Source organism: Bombina bombina, chromosome 10 (genome assembly GCF_027579735.1).
Source record: "Bombina bombina isolate aBomBom1 chromosome 10, aBomBom1.pri, whole genome shotgun sequence".
NCBI lineage: Eukaryota > Metazoa > Chordata > Amphibia > Anura > Bombinatoridae > Bombina > Bombina bombina.
In genome coordinates, this window is record NC_069508.1 from 47,868,470 (window position 1) to 47,886,792 (window position 18,323).

The 18,323-nt window shown below is 39.9% G+C and overlaps 1 protein-coding gene across 2 annotated transcripts in view; it reads left to right on the forward strand.

The window, feature by feature from the left end:
- The window catches only part of SLC44A3 (solute carrier family 44 member 3), a 268,592-nt gene that overhangs the window by 212,567 nt on the left and 37,702 nt on the right, over positions 1-18,323 (forward strand). The window contains exon 14 of one of the 2 annotated variants that reach the window (XM_053694046.1): positions 1,320-1,556. The exons of the other annotated variant lie outside the window; for it this stretch is intronic. Coding sequence (XP_053550021.1) covers positions 1,320-1,556 — 237 coding nt within the window. The remainder of the gene's footprint in view (positions 1-1,319; positions 1,557-18,323) is intronic. 2 annotated transcript variants of the gene reach the window in all.

Sequence of the window (18,323 nt, forward strand, 5' to 3'; positions counted from 1 at the left end):
GGGAGGGTCTTATTTGCCACTTGCAGTGGGCTTTCCAGCTACCTTTTCAACAGAGCCAAACTGACAGCTTCTAAGTACGTTTTTAAACAGTTTTATACTGGATTTTTATATCAGTATCTGTGCATCTTATTCTTTATAGTAGTGTCTATTACATGCAGTTATATGAAAATGAGTGTATACTGTCCCTTTAAGCAGATGTAAAGCAGCAGGAAGGTTTGCAGAGAGTATTATCTTTGCAATAACAACATTATCTCACCCTATGGATTTTTGTTTCTGACCAAAGAGGATTTGTCACATTAAATACAAAGCGACTAAGGTTGCTTGATGCAAGGTGACTATTAAGTTGTGCTGATATATATATATATATTTTTGTTTAAAGCCAATCTCAGCTGATTAGGAAGAGCAAGAGTGTACATATCTGTAGTATAGGATCTAGCCCCATATGCATAAGAACACTGTGATTGAACTGAGAATGGTACATTAAAGGAAACCTGTAATATAAAACTGGTTTCCAGTTAAAGGGACATTTACACTAGATTTTTCTTTGCATTAATGTTTTGTAGATGATCCATTTATATAGCCCATCTGGGAGTGTTTTTGTATCAATGTATAGTTTTGCTTATTTTTGAATAACATTTTGCTGATTTTCAGACTCCTAACTAAGCCAAAACTTTTAGCTGTATACTGATGTTTACAGATTCCTGCTTGCTCCTGTTTGTATAATAGGTCTTTTCATATGCAGGAGAGAGGGGAGTCTGCTTCTACTGCTTTCTCAGCCCATTTCAGTGTTTCCAATGACTTGTTATACCAGCTGGAGAATATTAAATCTATGGAAAATTCTATTTAAAAAAACAAAAAACTATTTTTGTTTATTAAAAACCTCAACTCATTATTCTCAAGAACATGACTATGAAAATGGCCTTTGTCTGCAGTAACTCTGTCTTATCTCTTTCTATACACACAATTTAATCTTATTTCATCTCTATATATACAAAATTCTTAGTTACTGAAATTATTATTTTAAATAGGTAGATTAAACCTAAGGGTGCAATTTCAAATACATTTAATGCTAATCGGCTGGTATAACAAGTTATGACATTAAAGGGACAATGTTTTAGGGCAACTAGCTGATAGGAGTTAATTGTATTCCTAGCCCTGGAAATACCACAGTTTTCAACAGGCAAAAGCAGTTATTTCAAAAGACAAAATAAAGGTAAAAGATCTATTTGTAAACCCTTTCGTACATTCAATTCTATACTACACTGTTCCTTTCAGATTTGTATCATCAGTATTGTTAATGTATTTCTGTTTCTCTACAGGTATTTGTTGTGTGTTTTACAGTATTTGGTGGACTTATGGCCTTTAACTACTACCGGGAACTGCACGTGTGGGTCATCCCTTTGCTGCTAGTTGCCTTCTTTGCTTATCTGGTATCACACAGTTTCTTATCTCTGTTTGAAACCGTTGTGCACAGTCTCTTCCTCTGTTATGCAGTGGACATGACAACAAACGATGGGACGTCTGAGAAACCTTACTTTATGGAACACGATCTTATGGTAATATCATACACCTTTATAAAAACAATCAAAAATAACACTGGTTTCACAATCACTAAAGTCCTTGCTTTAGGAAGAGAGGGTAACTTCCACTTCATGGGTAAAAATAAACGTTCTTTACAGAGATGTAATGCTGATGGAGTGAAAACAATACCAAAGCTTCTGTATCATACCGGCATCATGGCAAGAACTGCTTTCTCTAAAATAAATTGTTAATTTAAAGGGATAGAAGCCCAAAATTATACGTTTGTGATTCAGACAGAGGATACAGTTAATTTACTTCTATTATCAAATTTGCTTTGTTTCTTTCTAATGACACAGTGAGTCCACGGATCATCATCAATTACTGTTGGGAATATCACTCCTGGCCAGCAGGAGGAGGCAAAGAGCACCACAGCAAAGCTGTTAAATATCACTGCCCTACCCACAATCCCCCAGTCAGGAGGTGAAGTTTAGGTGTCTGATGAGAAGTTTTCTTCAATCAAGATTTTTTTTTTTTTTTTTTTTTTTAGCAGAGTAAGCTTACTCTGTTCTTTTCTGGGGTCTAGCCTAGTCCACATCAGTCTCTTCAGTAGGGCAGTGGTGGCTTTTGAGCACTTGAGAACTTGTGAGGTACAATCCTCTCTGCGTTTTTTCAAGAATCTGCTGCCCTAACTAGAAAACCTGAGTAGGTTTACTTAGTTTTTCTCTCTTCACAGGTCCATGTGAGGTGCTGCACACTCTCAAACCAGGTGAGCTGTCCTGCTGCCGGACAGCATTTTCAGATAAGTGCCATTTTAATTTTCTTTTGCAAGGAGATTGTTGGCACTTGTTACAGCTAAAAGCTGTCTTATTTAATATGGGACTTTATTAAACCTTCATGTTTGGGGTTTCTTTTAGGCAGTTTGGGCATTGAGACTGTGAGGTGATTTATGGTGGCTCAGTTTTTATACTTTAACTTTTGGTCATGGAGATTACTGTTGTAAGCCGTTTATTTCGGCAGTTAGGGCTCTGTAACCGCTCTGTATTTGAAAAGGGGATTGTTACAAAACTACTGCTATTTAGTGCTGCAGACACATGCACACTCCTGAACTTGCCTCCCTGTTTTTCAACAAAGGATACTAAGAGAAAGGAGAACATTTGATAAGACAAGTAAATTGGAAAAGGACATGTTCTATCTGAATCATTAAAGAAAAAATTGGGGTTTCATATCCCTATAACACCATGAGCCAAATGGACGCAAGTACAACTTTGCACAGTACTTTGCCCAGCATATTACTACCTACGTCCGACACGGAGGCGCATGCTGTGGTCCCTGCTGTAATCTTCGACAGTGGAGACTGCAGCTGGGGGGAGAAGACAGCACTGATCGTGCTCCCTTTACCATATGAAGGAAGGCAGTTCGCCGATACAGACAGTGACAAAGACAGTGTCACTCCCTGTATCTTTAGGACGGCAGATTTTTCATTAATGGGAGAATACCTAAAAAACTATTTAAAGGGGAAAACTCTTATTACAGGGGTTCAAGAACAGTGGGAATTTGTGAAAGGTGCCATTTTAGATGCAACCGCACACTGTATTAGACATGTCTGTAAAAGTAAAAGAAAGCGGAAACCAATTTGGTTTTCCAAAGAAGTAGCACATGCTGTAAAGACAAAAAAGATAGCTTATAAAAATTACAGACACACACAAGCAGATGATGATAGGAAAATATGGAGACTCCAACAAAAAAAGACTAAGCAGTTAATTAGGAAGGTTAAAGCTCATGCAGAAGAGAAGATAGCACAGTCAGTAAAACATGGGGACAAAACATTCTTTAGATATATCAGTGAAAGAAGAAAAAATAAGGTAGGAATAGTAAAATTGAAATCAGTTGATGGTAGAATAATAGAAGGAGATAAGCAGATTGCAGACTGTCTCAATGATTACTTCTGTTCTGTTTTCACTAAAGATGGTGAAGATACAATGTCTACATTAAGGGATGCTACGCAAAATAGAAACAAGCTTAACAGTAATCTTTTTACAGAGGATGAGGTTTTGTTAGCATTATCAAAAATAAATGTTACAAAGGCAGTGGGTCCTGATAATATTCATCCAAGGGTTTTAAAAGAACTTCGATCAGTGCTAACTGTCCCATTAACTGATCTGTTTAATCAGTCACTATTAACAGGAGCTGTCCCAGATGATTGGAGAATAGCAAATGTAATACCTCTTCATAAAAAGGGCAGTAGAGAAGAATCTGGCAACTACAGGCCAGTTAGTTTAACTTCAGTAGTAGGGAAATTAATGGAAAGCCTCTTAAAAGAAAGAATTATGACTTACATAAAGACAAACAATTTAGAGGACCAAAATCAGCATGGTTTTACTTCAGGGAGATCATGTCAGACTAATCTAATTGACTTCTTTGATTATGTAACAAAAGTATTAGACAAGGGAGGAGCAGTTGATGTAGCATATCTAGATTTCAGCAAAGCATTTGACACCGTCCCACACAATAAACTTATTCACAAACTATATCTCCTTGGTCTAGATTCAAAAAATGTGAACTGGGTGGAATGCTGGCTTAAGGACAGAAAACAAAGTGTCTTAGTAAATGGAGTTCATTCAGCAAAGGGGGCTGTTACTAGTGGTGTTCCTCAGGGGTCAGTTCTGGGGCCTGTTTTGTTTAACATATTTATCTGCGATATCAGCAAAGGGCTACAGGGGAAAGTATGTCTCTTTGCAGATGGTACAAAAATTTGCAACAGAGTGGATGTTCCAGGGGGGGTAGACAAAATGAGAAGTGATATACAACAATTGGAGGATTGGACAAACGACTGGGATCTAAAGTTTAACACAGCAAAGTGTAAAATAATGCATTTAGGGAAGAAAAATCCAAATGTTAATTACAGACTCAATGACACTTTACTGACTGTTACAGACGAGGAACAGGACTTGGGAATTATTATTTCAGATGATTTAAAACTTAGTAAACAATGTAGTAATGCAGCGAGTAAGGCTAGCAGAATGCTTGGATGTATTGGTAGAGGTATTTGCAGCAGAAATAGTAAGGTTCTTATGCCACTTTATAGATCATTAGTTAGGCCTCATCTTGAGTATTGTGTGCAGTTCTGGAGGCCATATCTTCAGAAGGATATTAACAAACTTGAATCTGTGCAAAGGAGGGCTACCAAAATGGTACATGGTCTAAAAAATAAAACTTACCAGGATAGGCTCAATGACCTAAATATGTATAGCTTAGAGGAGAGAAGGGAAAGAGGTGATATGATAGCAACTTTCAAGTACATTAAAGGGTTTAGTAAAACTGAGGCTGTGGGTATTTTACATAAAATTGAAAATTCAAGAACAAGGGGTCATGAGCTCAAGCTAAAGGGTAGTAGATTCAGGAGTAATTTGAGGAAGCACTTCTTTACAGAAAGAGGGATTGATTTATGGAATAAACTTCCTCAAGAGGTAGTAGCAACAAACACTGTGGGGGACTTTAAAAATGCATAGGACAAGCATAGGTCTATCCTACAAACTAGATAAGTTTATACTGTTAGGTAAGGTCGGGCAGACTTGCTGGGCCTATGGCTCTTATCTGCCGTCAATATCTATGTTTCTATGTTTCTATCTGCTGCGTTAGTTAATCTTTTGATGACAGAGTTAATTTGTCTACATCAGAACAATGTTTCGATGTAAACAAATTGAAATCCCAAGATCGTGCACGTGATCGCAAGATTTTGATGATGGGATTGGGTCAGGGGGGCGTCCCTATGACGCTAGGCACGCCCTCCAGACCGTGATCACATCCTGGAAGCGCCATTGACTTCAGGACAGCCAAACTGCTAGTACGTTCTATTCCGTCCTAACCTTCACGGTTAGGACGGAATAAATCTCCTCTGATGGTGTCACCCCCGTCGCACCACAACTCCCTACAGTGCTTGGCTGGACATCAGTGAAAACCGACGGAGGAGGAGTTAAAGGGATATGAAAGTCAAAATTACACTTGCCTGATTCACATAGAGCTTGTAATTTTAATTTTAAATTCACTTCTATTTTTAAATGTGCTTTGTTTTCTTGGTATCCCTTGTTGAAAAAGAATACGCACATATCCTACACTAGTGGGAGCTAGCTGCAGATTGGTTCCTGCACACATTTGTCTCTTGTGATTGACTAACTAGATGTGTTCAGCTAGCTGCCGTAGTGCAATGCTGCTCCTTCAGCAATGGATAACAAGAGAATTAAGCAAATTTGATAATAGAAGTAAATTGGAAAGTTGTTTAAAATGTACCGTACCTTTAAATTACAATCTCCCTACGCACGTTGCGTAGTACTGTGCAACTTGCGTAGCTAGATTATATTTTTAACTCCTCCCGCCCGGCGCACTGCTCAGAGGAAGATGCTTCAGTTCTTAAGCCAGAAGAGGTTGGTATAGTTTTGGCTTGAAATAGTGGAATTAAAGTATATAAAAAATCTTAAAAACAAAAATTCTCTCTTATATTTCATTTATTTTCTTCCCTATACCTCTCTTTGTAGTAGTTTTCCTAATTCCTTCAGATGGACTTACATCACTGTTTGCCTTCTTCCCCTCCATCTTCTTTTTTTTTAATTAAATATAAATTCATTTTCATTCTAATAATTTTATTCCACCTGAATTCCAGTAATTGCCATCCAGCAGATCAGCCATATCCCACCAGTATTATAGTAATTGCCAGTAACATCAGTCGTGGTTAGCTCACATCCATATTGAGAGCTTTCTGATATAAACTTAATTTCTTCTGTTATGTGTGATCAGTCCACGGGTCATCATTACTTCTGGGATATAACTCCTCCCCAACAGGAAATGCAAGAGGATTCACCCAGCAGAGCTGCATATAGCTCCTCCCCTCTACGTCAGTCCCAGTCATTCTCTTGCACCCAACGACTAGATAGGATGTGTGAGAGGACTATGGTGATTATACTTAGTTTTTATGACTTCAATCAAAAGTTTGTTATTTTAAAATAGCACCGGAGCGTGTTATTACTTCTCTGGCAGAGTTTGAGGAAGAATCTGACAGAGATTTTTTACTATGATTTTAACCGGAGTCGTTAAGATCATATTGCTGTTCTCGACCATCTGAGGGAGGTAAAGGCTTCAGATCAGGGGACAGCGGGCAGATGAATCTGCATTGAGGTATGTGGCAGTTTTTATTTTCTGAATGGAATTGATGAGAAAAGCCTGCCATACCGTTAAAATGACATGTATGTATACACTTCAGTATTCTGGGGATGGTATTTCACCGGAACTACTGTGTTAAGGTCACTAATCCTTTTAATAACTATTCTCATGTTAAACGTTTTTGCTGGAATGTAGAATCGTTTACATTGCTGAGGTACTGTGTGAATAAATGTTTGGGCATTATTTTCCACTTGGCAGTCTTTTGCTTTAATTGTGACAGTTTCGTTTCTCTTCACTGCTGTGTGGGAGAGGGAGGGGCCGTTTTTGGCGCTCTTTGCTACGCATCAAAAAATTCCAGTCAGCTACTTTTATATGTCCTGCATGATCCGGTTCATCTCTGACAGATCTCAGGGGTCTTCAAACTTCTTTGAAGGGAGGTAAATTCTCTCAGCAGAGCTGTGAGAATTCTTATAGTGACTGTGTATAAAAAACGTTGTTTTGTTTTCTTATGTACAAATTTAATTAGTGTTGTTTTTTACTAATGGGAACAAACCTTTGCTAAAAGTTGTGTTGTTTTAAAATTTGATGCAATAACTGTTTTTCAGTTCATTATTTCAACTGTCATTTAATCGTTAGTACCTCTTTGAGGCACACTACGTTTTTTGCTAAAAAAGATTATAACCAAGTTGTAAGTTTTTTTGCTAGTGTGTTAAACATGTCTGACTCAGAGGAAGATATCTGTGTCATTTGTTCCAATGCCAAGGTGGAGCCCAATAGAAATTTATGTACTAACTGTATTGATGCTACTTTAAATAAAAGTCAATCTGTACAATGTGAACAAATTTCACCAAACAGCGAGGGGAGAGTTATGCCGACTAACTCGCCTCACGCGACAGTACCTGCATCTCCCGCCCGGGAGGTGCGTGATATTTTGGCGCCTAGTACATCTGGGCGGCCATTACAGATAACATTACAAGATATGGCTACTGTTATGACTGAAGTTTTGTCTAAATTACCTGAACTAAGAGGCAAGCGTGATCACTCTGGGGTGAGAACAGAGTGCGCTGACAATGCTAGGGCCATGTCTGATACTGCGTCACAGCTCGCAGAGCATGAGGACGGAGAGCTTCATTCTGTGGGTGACGGTTCTGATCCAAACAGATTGGACTCAGATATTTCAAATTTTAAATTTAAATTGGAGAACCTCCGTGTACTACTAGGGGAGGTCTTAGCAGCTCTCAACGATTGTAACACTGTTGCAATACCAGAGAAACTGTGTAGGTTGGATAAATACTTTGCGGTACCGGCGAGTACTGACGTTTTTCCTATACCTAAGAGACTAACTGAAATTGTTACTAAGGAGTGGGATAGACCCGGTGTGCCGTTCTCACCCCCTCCAATATTTAGAAAGATGTTTCCAATAGACGCCACCACTCGGGACTTATGGCAAACGGTCCCCAAGGTGGAGGGAGCAGTTTCTACTTTAGCTAAGCGTACCACTATCCCGGTGGAGGATAGCTGTGCTTTCTCAGATCCAATGGATAAAAAATTAGAGGGTTACCTTAAGAAAATGTTTGTTCAACAAGGTTTTATATTACAACCCCTTGCATGTATCGCGCCGATTACGGCTGCGGCAGCATTTTGGATTGAGTCGCTTGAAGAGAACCTTAGTTCCTCTACGCTAGACGACATTACGGACAGGCTTAGAGTCCTTAAACTAGCTAATTCTTTCATTTCGGAGGCCGTAGTACATTTAACCAAACTTACGGCTAAGAACTCAGGATTCGCCATACAGGCACGCAGGGCACTGTGGCTAAAATCCTGGTCAGCTGATGTTACTTCTAAGTCCAAATTACTTAATATACCTTTCAAGGGGCAGTCCTTATTCGGGCCCGGTTTGAAAGAAATTATCGCTGACATTACGGGAGGTAAGGGCCACGCCCTACCTCAAGACAAGGCCAAAGCTAAGGCTAGACAGTCTAATTTTCGTCCCTTTCGGAATTTCAAAACAGGAGCAGCATCAACCTCCACTGCACCAAAACAGGAAGGAGCTGTTGCTCGTTACAGGCAAGGCTGGAAGCCTAACCAGTCCTGGAACAAAAGCAAGCAGGCCAGGAAACCTGCTGCTGCCCCAAAGACAGCATGAACCGAGAGCCCCCGATCCGGGACCGGATCTAGTAGGGGGCAGACTCTCTCTCTTCGCCCAGGCCTGGGCAAGAGATGTTCAGGATCCCTGGGCACTAGAGATCATATCTCAGGGATACCTTCTAGACTTCAAATTATCTCCCCCAAGAGGGAGATTTCATCTGTCAAGGTTGTCAACAAACCAGATAAAGAAAGAAGCGTTTCTACGCTGCGTACAAGATCTGTTAACAATGGGAGTGATCCATCCGGTTCCGTGGTCGGAACAAGGACAGGGGTTCTACTCAAACCTGTTTGTGGTTCCCAAAAAAGAGGGAACTTTCAGGCCAATCTTAGATTTAAAGACTCTAAACAAATTCCTAAGAGTTCCATCGTTCAAAATGGAAACTATTCGGACAATTTTACCCATGATCCAAGAGGGTCAGTACATGACCACAGTGGATTTAAAGGATGCTTACCTTCACATACCGATCCACAAAGATCATCACCGGTATCTAAGGTTTGCCTTCTTAGACAGGCACTACCAGTTTGTAGCTCTTCCATTCGGATTGGCTACGGCTCCAAGAATCTTCACAAAGGTTCTGGGTGCCCTTCTAGCGGTACTAAGACCGCGAGGGATTTCGGTAGCTCCGTACCTAGACGACATTCTAATACAAGCTTCAAGCTTTCAAACTGCCAAGTCTCATACAGAGTTAGTTCTGGCATTTCTAAGGTCGCATGGATGGAAAGTGAACGAAAAGAAGAGTTCTCTCTTTCCTCTCACAAGAGTTCCATTCTTGGGGACTCTTATAGATTCTGTAGAAATGAAGATTTACCTGACAGAAGACAGGTTAACAAAACTTCAAAATGCATGCCGTGTCCTTCATTCCATTCAACACCCGTCAGTAGCTCAATGCATGGAGGTGATCGGCTTAATGGTAGCGGCAATGGACATAGTACCTTTTGCACGCCTACACCTCAGACCGCTGCAACTATGCATGCTAAGTCAGTGGAATGGGGATTACTCAGATTTGTCCCCTACTCTGAATCTGAATCAAGAGACCAGAAATTCTCTTCTATGGTGGCTTCATCGGCCACACCTGTCCAGGGGAATGCCATTCAGCAGGCCAGACTGGACAATTGTAACAACAGACGCCAGCCTACTAGGTTGGGGCGCTGTCTGGAATTCTCTGAAGGCTCAGGGACTATGGAATCAGGAGGAGAGTCTCCTTCCAATAAACATTCTGGAATTGAGAGCAGTTCTCAATGCCCTTCTGGCTTGGCCCCAGTTAACAACTCGGGGGTTCATCAGGTTTCAGTCGGACAACATCACGACTGTAGCTTACATCAACCATCAGGGAGGGACAAGAAGCTCCCTAGCAATGATGGAAGTATCAAAGATAATTCACTGGGCAGAGTCTCACTCTTGCCACCTGTCAGCAATCCACATCCCGGGAGTGGAGAACTGGGAGGCGGATTTCTTGAGTCGCCAGACTTTTCATCCGGGGGAGTGGGAACTTCATCCGGAGGTCTTTGCCCAAATACTTCGACGTTGGGGCAAACCAGAGATAGATCTCATGGCGTCTCGCCAGAACGCCAAACTTCCTCGCTACGGGTCCAGATCCAGGGATCCGGGAGCAGTTCTGATAGATGCTTTGACAGCACCTTGGAACTTCAGGATGGCTTATGTGTTTCCACCCTTCCCGCTGCTTCCTCGATTGATTGCCAAAATCAAACAGGAGAGAGCATCAGTAATTCTAATAGCACCTGCTTGGCCACGCAGGACTTGGTATGCAGATCTAGTGGACATGTCATCCTGTCCGCCTTGGTCTCTACCTCTAAGACAGGACCTTCTGATACAGGGTCCATTCAAACATCAAAATCTAACTTCTCTGAAGCTGACTGCTTGGAAATTGAACGCTTGATTTTATCAAAACGTGGTTTTTCTGAGTCGGTTATTGATACCCTGATTCAGGCTAGGAAGCCTGTTACCAGAAGGATTTACCATAAAATATGGCGGAAATACCTATACTGGTGCGAATCCAAAGGTTACTCCTGGAGTAAGGTTAGGATCGCTAGGATATTGTCTTTTCTACAAGAAGGTTTAGAAAAGGGTTTATCAGCTAGTTCATTAAAGGGACAGATTTCAGCTCTGTCCATCTTGTTACACAGACGTCTGTCAGAAAATCCAGACGTCCAGTCCTTTTGTCAGGCTTTAGCTAGAATCAAGCCTGTGTTTAAAGCTGTTGCTCCACCATGGAGTTTAAACTTAGTTCTTAACGTTTTACAGGGTGTTCCGTTTGAACCCCTTCATTCCATTGATATAAAAATGTTATCTTGGAAAGTTCTGTTTTTAATGGCTATTTCCTCGGCTCGAAGAGTCTCTGAGTTATCAGCCTTACATTGTGATTCCCCTTATCTGATTTTTCACTCAGACAAGGTAGTTCTGCGTACTAAACCTGGGTTCTTACCTAAGGTAGTCACTAACAGGAACATCAATCAAGAGATTGTTGTCCCATCCTTGTGTCCAAATCCTTCTTCAAAGAAGGAACGTCTTTTACACAATCTGGATGTAGTTCGTGCCCTCAAGTTCTACTTGCAGGCAACTAAAGATTTTCGCCAAACTTCTTCCTTGTTTGTCGTTTACTCTGGACAGAGGAGAGGTCAAAAAGCTTCTGCTACCTCTCTCTCTTTTTGGCTTCGTAGCATAATACGTTTAGCCTATGAGACTGCTGGACAGCAGCCTCCTGAAAGAATTACAGCTCACTCCACTAGAGCTGTGGCTTCCACTTGGGCCTTTAAGAATGAGGCCTCTGTTGAACAGATTTGCAAGGCTGCAACTTGGTCTTCGCTTCATACTTTTTCCAAATTTTACAAATTTGACACTTTTGCTTCTTCGGAGGCTATTTTTGGGAGAAAGGTTCTTCAGGCAGTGGTTCCTTCTGTATAATGAGCCTGCCTATCCCTCCCGTCATCCGTGTACTTTTGCTTTGGTATTGGTATCCCAGAAGTAATGATGACCCGTGGACTGATCACACATAACAGAAGAAAACATAATTTATGCTTACCTGATAAATTCCTTTCTTCTGTTGTGTGATCAGTCCACGGCCCGCCCTGTTTTAAGGCAGGTAAATATCTTTTAAATTATACTCCAGTCACCACTTCACCCTTGGTTACTCCTTTCTCGTTGTTTCTTGGTCGAATGACTGGGACTGACGTAGAGGGGAGGAGCTATATGCAGCTCTGCTGGGTGAATCCTCTTGCATTTCCTGTTGGGGAGGAGTTATATCCCAGAAGTAATGATGACCCGTGGACTGATCACACAACAGAAGAAAGGAATTTATCAGGTAAGCATAAATTATGTTTTATGACTCCAATGTCTGTCCATGACCATAAGCAGTTCTGAATAATTCCTAACTGGGGAGGTAACTTGGAAGTCTTGTGGTCCTTTTAAACATAATTATTTTTCCCCACTTTCTGCCTCTTTGTTTCCAGCTTTAAAAGTTGGCACTCACCCTTCATCTGTCATTTGGAAGTATTCTCTCAGTTCTGTCATTCAGTTAATTCCAAAAAATAATTCTTAAAAATGTGTAAATATATACATAATGTAAACTTAGCTATGGTTATACTTGTTATGCACAGTATGTGTGTGTATATACTGTATATATACATAATGTAAACTTAGCTATGGTTATACTTGTTATGTACAGTATGTATGTGTGTGTGTGTAAATATATACATGATGTAAACTTAGCTATGGTTATACTAGTTATGCACAGTATGTGTGTGTGTAAATATATATATACATAATGTAAACTTAGCTATAGTTATACTAGTTATGTACAATATGTGTGTATATATATATATATATATATATATATAGATATATATATATAATGTAAACTTAGCTATGGTTATACTAGTTATACACAGTATGTGTGTGTGTGTGTATATATATATATATATATAATGTAAACTTAGCTATGGTTATACTTGTTATGTACAGTATGTATGTGTGTATATATATATATATAATGTAAACATAGCTATGGTTATACTAGTTATGCACAGTATGTGTGTGTGTGTATGTATATACATAATGTAACCTTAGCTATGGTTATACTAGTTATGCACAGTATGTGTGTGTATGTATGTATATACATAATGTAACCTTAGCTATGGTTATACTAGTTATGTACAGTATGTGTATATATATATATATACAGGGAGTGCAGAATTATTAGGCAAATGAGTATTTTGACCACATCATCCTCTTTATGCATGTTGTCTTACTCCAAGCTGTATAGGCTCGAAAGCCTACTACCAATTAAGCATATTAGGTGATGTGCATCTCTGTAATGAGAAGGGGTGTGGTCTAATGACATCAACACCCTATATCAGGTGTGCATAATTATTAGGCAACTTCCTTTCCTTTGGCAAAATGGGTCAAAAGAAGGACTTGACAGGCTCAGAAAAGTAAAAAATAGTGAGATATCTTGCAGAGGGATGCAGCACTCTTAAAATTGCAAAGCTTCTGAAGCGTGATCATCGAACAATCAAGCGTTTCATTCAAAATAGTCAACAGGGTCGCAAGAAGCGTGTGGAAAAACCAAGGCGCAAAATAACTGCCCATGAACTGAGAAAAGTCAAGCGTGCAGCTGCCAAGATGCCACTTGCCACCAGTTTGGCCATATTTCAGAGCTGCAACATCACTGGAGTGCCCAAAAGCACAAGGTGTGCAATACTCAGAGACATGGCCAAGGTAAGAAAGGCTGAAAGACGACCACCACTGAACAAGACACACAAGCTGAAACGTCAAGACTGGGCCAAGAAATATCTCAAGACTGATTTTTCTAAGGTTTTATGGACTGATGAAATGAGAGTGAGTCTTGATGGGCCAGATGGATGGGCCAGATGGATGGGCCCGTGGCTGGATTGGTAAAAGGCAGAGAGCTCCAGTCCGACTCAGACGCCAGCAAGGTGGAGGTGGAGTACTGGTTTGGGCTGGTATCATCAAAGATGAGCTTGTGGGGCCTTTTCAGGTTGAGGATGGAGTCAAGCTCAACTCCCAGTCCTACTGCCAGTTTCTGGAAGACACCTTCTTCAAGCAGTGGTACAGGAAGAAGTCTGCATCCTTCAAGAAAAACATGATTTTCATACAGGACAATGCTCCATCACACGCGTCCAAGTACTCCACAGCGTGGCTGGCAAGAAAGGGTATAAAAGAAGAAAATCTAATGACATGGCCTCCTTGTTCACCTGATCTGAACCCCATTGAGAACCTGTGGTCCATCATCAAATGTGAGATTTACAAGGAGGGAAAACAGTACACCTCTCTGAACAGTGTCTGGGAGGCTGTGGTTGCTGCTGCACGCAATGTTGATGGTGAACAGATCAAAACACTGACAGAATCCATGGATGGCAGGCTTTTGAGTGTCCTTGCAAAGAAAGGTGGCTATATTGGTCACTGATTTGTTTTTGTTTTGTTTTCGAATGTCAGAAATGTATATTTGTGAATGTTGAGATGTTATATTGGTTTCACTGGTAAAAATAAATAATTGAAATGGGAATATATTTATTTTTTGTTAAGTTGCCTAATAATTATGCACAGTAATAGTCACCTGCACACACAGATATCCCCCTAAAATAGCTATAACTAAAAACAAACTAAAAACTACTTCCAAAACTATTCAGCTTTGATATTAATGAGTTTTTTGGGTTCATTGAGAACATGGTTGTTGTTCAATAATAAAATTAATCCTCAAAAATACAACTTGCCTAATAATTCTGCACTCCCTGTATATACATACATAATTTAACCTTAGCTATGGTTATACTAGTTATGTACAGTATGTGTGTGTGTATGTATATACATAATGTAACCTTAGCTATGGTTATACTAGTTATGTACAGTATGTGTGTATATATATATATATATATATATATATATATATATATGCATAATGTAAACTTAGCTATGGTTATACTAGTTATGTACAGTATGTGTGTGTGTGTATGTATATACATAATGTAACCTTAGCTATGGTTATACTAGTTATGCACAGTATGTGTGTGTGTGTGTATATACATAATGTAACCTTAGCTATGGTTATACTAGTTATGCACAGTATGTGTGTGTGTATATATATATATATATATATATAATGTAAACTTAGCTATGGTTATACTTGTTATGTACAGTATGTGTGTGTGTATGTATATACATAATGTACCCTTTGCTATGGTTATACTAGTTATGCACAGTATGTGTGTGTGTGTTTATGTATATACATAATGTAACCTTAGCTATGGTTATACTAGTTATGCACAGTATGTGTGTGTGTGTATGTATATACATAATGTAACCTTAGCTATGGTTATACTAGTTATGTACAGTATGTGTATATATATATATATATATATATATATATATATACACACATAATTTAAACTTAGCTATGGTTATACTAGTTATGTACAGTATGTGTATATATATATATATACATAATGTAACCTTAGCTATGGTTATACTAGTTATGTAAAGTATGTGTATATATATACATACATAATGTAACCTTAGCTATGGTTATACTAGTTATGTACAGTATGTGTGTGTATATATATATATATATATATATATATACATCATGTAACCTTAGCTATGGTTACACTAGTTATGCACAGTATGTGTGTGTGTGTGTATATATATATATATATATATATATATATATATATATATACATAATGTAACCTTAGCTATGGTTATACTAGATATGTACAGTATGTGTGTAAATATATACATAATGTAAACTTAGCTATACAGGGCCTCAGGTTTTTTCTCCAACCTAATTGTGGTTCTCAAATTAGAAGGGACTTTCTGTCCCATTCTTGACTAGGAATGTCTAAACAAATTTCTCAGAGTTCCATCCTTCATGATGGAGACTATTTGCACTTTTCTTCCTTTTAGGGCAAGAAAGTCAATTCATGACGACCATAGATCTAAAGGTATAATGTCACTCTACTCTGAATGTACCCGAACCTGTCTGATCTCTGTAGTTTAGCAGAGTCAGGCCCGGTCAGTACCTGGATGGGAGTCCGCCTGGGAACACTGGGTGCAGTAGATGCGTACCTTCATGTTCCACTCACAGGGATCATCACAAATTTCTGAGTTTTGCCTTCCTAGACAAAAACTTTTAGTTTGTGGCCCTTCTGTTTGGACTTGCCACAGCTCTCAGAATATTTTCAAAGGTCCTGGGGGCTTTCTTGGCAGTGTTCCCATCTCGGGGAATTGCTGTGGCGCCCTACCTGGATGACATATTGGTTCAAGCGCCATCTTTTCTTAAAGAAAATCTCACACAGAGATGTTGTTGTTTTCTCTTCACTCTCATGGATGGGGAATGGATTTGAAAAAGGGTTCCCTTGTTTCATCTTTAAGGGTAGTCTTCTTAGGGTCTATAATAGACTACATATTGATGAAGATTTTTCTGATGAAGGTCAGAAAAGTAAAGATTCTTTCCTCTTGCCAGTCCCTTCAGTCTGCTGTTAGACAGTCAGTGGCTCAATGTATGACTGATGGTGGCCTCCATGGATATCTTTCTCTTGCTCGATTCCATCTGAGAGCTCTGCAGCTATGCTTGCTCAGGCAATGGTACAAGATCTGTCCCAGAGGATTGATTTAGCTCAGTCAACGAGAGACTCTCTCCATTGGTGGATCTCTCAGGAACGTCTGTCTCAGGGCACTTGCTTTCGGAGACTCTCCTGGGTGGTTGTGACCACGGTTGCCAGCCTGTTATCGATTTGAATTCTTTGATGGCTTGGCCTCTGCTGTCTTTAGTACAGTTTATCAGGTTTCAGTCCGTCATCATAGTCTCAGTGGCTTTCATCAACCTCCAGGGAGGAACTAGGAGTTATTTAGCCATGGAAGAGATGGCACAGATTATTGAGTGGGCGGTAGCTCACAGTTGTTATCTGTCTGCCATCCACTTTCCAGGAGTGGAAACAGGGAAGAAGAATTCCTAAGCAGATAGACATTCCATCCCAGGGAGTGGGTACTCCATCCAGAAGTTTTCTCCGGCCTAACCCTCAGTTGGAGGACGCTGGAGTTGGATCTGATGGCATCTCGTCAGAACGTCAAGCGTTCAAGAGGTCCTCAGGCCGCTCTGATAAATGATCTAGCGGTTCCTTGGGATTTCAGACTAGCATACCTGTTTCCTCAGTGTTTTCTCCTTCCACGAGTCATTGCTCGTATCAAGCAGGAGAGAGCTTCAGTGATCCTAATAGCTCCTGCGTGGCCTCGCAGGATGTGGTATGCAGATCTAGTGGAGATGTCATCTCACCCACCTTAGAGACTTTCTCTAAGGAAGGCCCTTCTGATTCAGGGTCCATTCCTTCATCCAAATCTCGTTTCTCTCAAGCAGACTGCGTGGAGATTGTACGCTTAATTCTATCTAAGCATGGTTTTCCTGAGTCGGTCGTTGAGACCATGATTCAGGCCCGTAAGCCTGTTACTAGGAAGATTTACCATATGATATGGTGTAAATATCTTTATTGGTATGAATCTAAGGGGTTCTCTTGGAGTGGGGTTAGGATCCCTAGGATTTTGTCTTTTCTCCAGGAAGGTCTGGAGAAAGGTTTATCAGTTTGGCAGACGTCCAATCCTTTTGTCAGGCCTTGGTCAGAATCAGGCCTGTATTTAAGTCTTTTGCTCCTCCTTGGAGCCTTAATCTTGTTCTTAAATTTTTTTTAATATCCTCCTTTTGAACTGTTAAAACCTTCCAAGATAACTTAATATCTAAGGAATGTATTTCTTTTAGCTATCTCTTATGCACGGAGAGTCTCTGAACTCTCAGCTTTGCAGTATGATTCACCTTATTTTATTTTTCATGCTGATAAGGCGGTTCTTCGCACTAAGTTTTTGTTTTTAATAAGAATAATAATCAGGAGATTGTTGTTCCATCTCTATGTCCTTAGCCTTTTTCTTACAAAGAATGTCTGTTGCACAATTTGGATGTTGTACGTGCTCTTAAATTTTATCTGGAGGCGAATAAGGATTTTCGCCAATCTTCTGCTCTTTTTGTCTGGTTCTCTGGAAACGTAAGGGTCAGAAAGCTCCTGCTTCTACTCTTTCCTTTTGGTTGCAAAGTGTTATTCGTCTAGCCTAAGAGACTGCTGGTAAGCAACCTCCTGAGAGAATTACGGCTTATCCACCAGGGCTGTTGCCTTTTCTTGGGCTTTTAAAAATGATGCTTCCATGGAACAAATTTGCAAGGCTCCAACTTCTTTGCATACTTTTTCCAAATTTTACAAGATTGATACTTTTGCTTTGGCTGAGGCTGCTTTTGGGAGAAAGGTTCTTCAAGCGGCAGTGCCTTCTGTTTAGACATACTTGTTTTTGTCCCTGCCTATTCATCTGTGTCCTCTAGCTTGGGTATTGGTTCCCAACAGTAATTAAGATGAACCCGTGGACTCACCATATCTTAGGAAGAAAACTAAATTTATGCTTACCTGATAAATTTATTTCTTCCAGA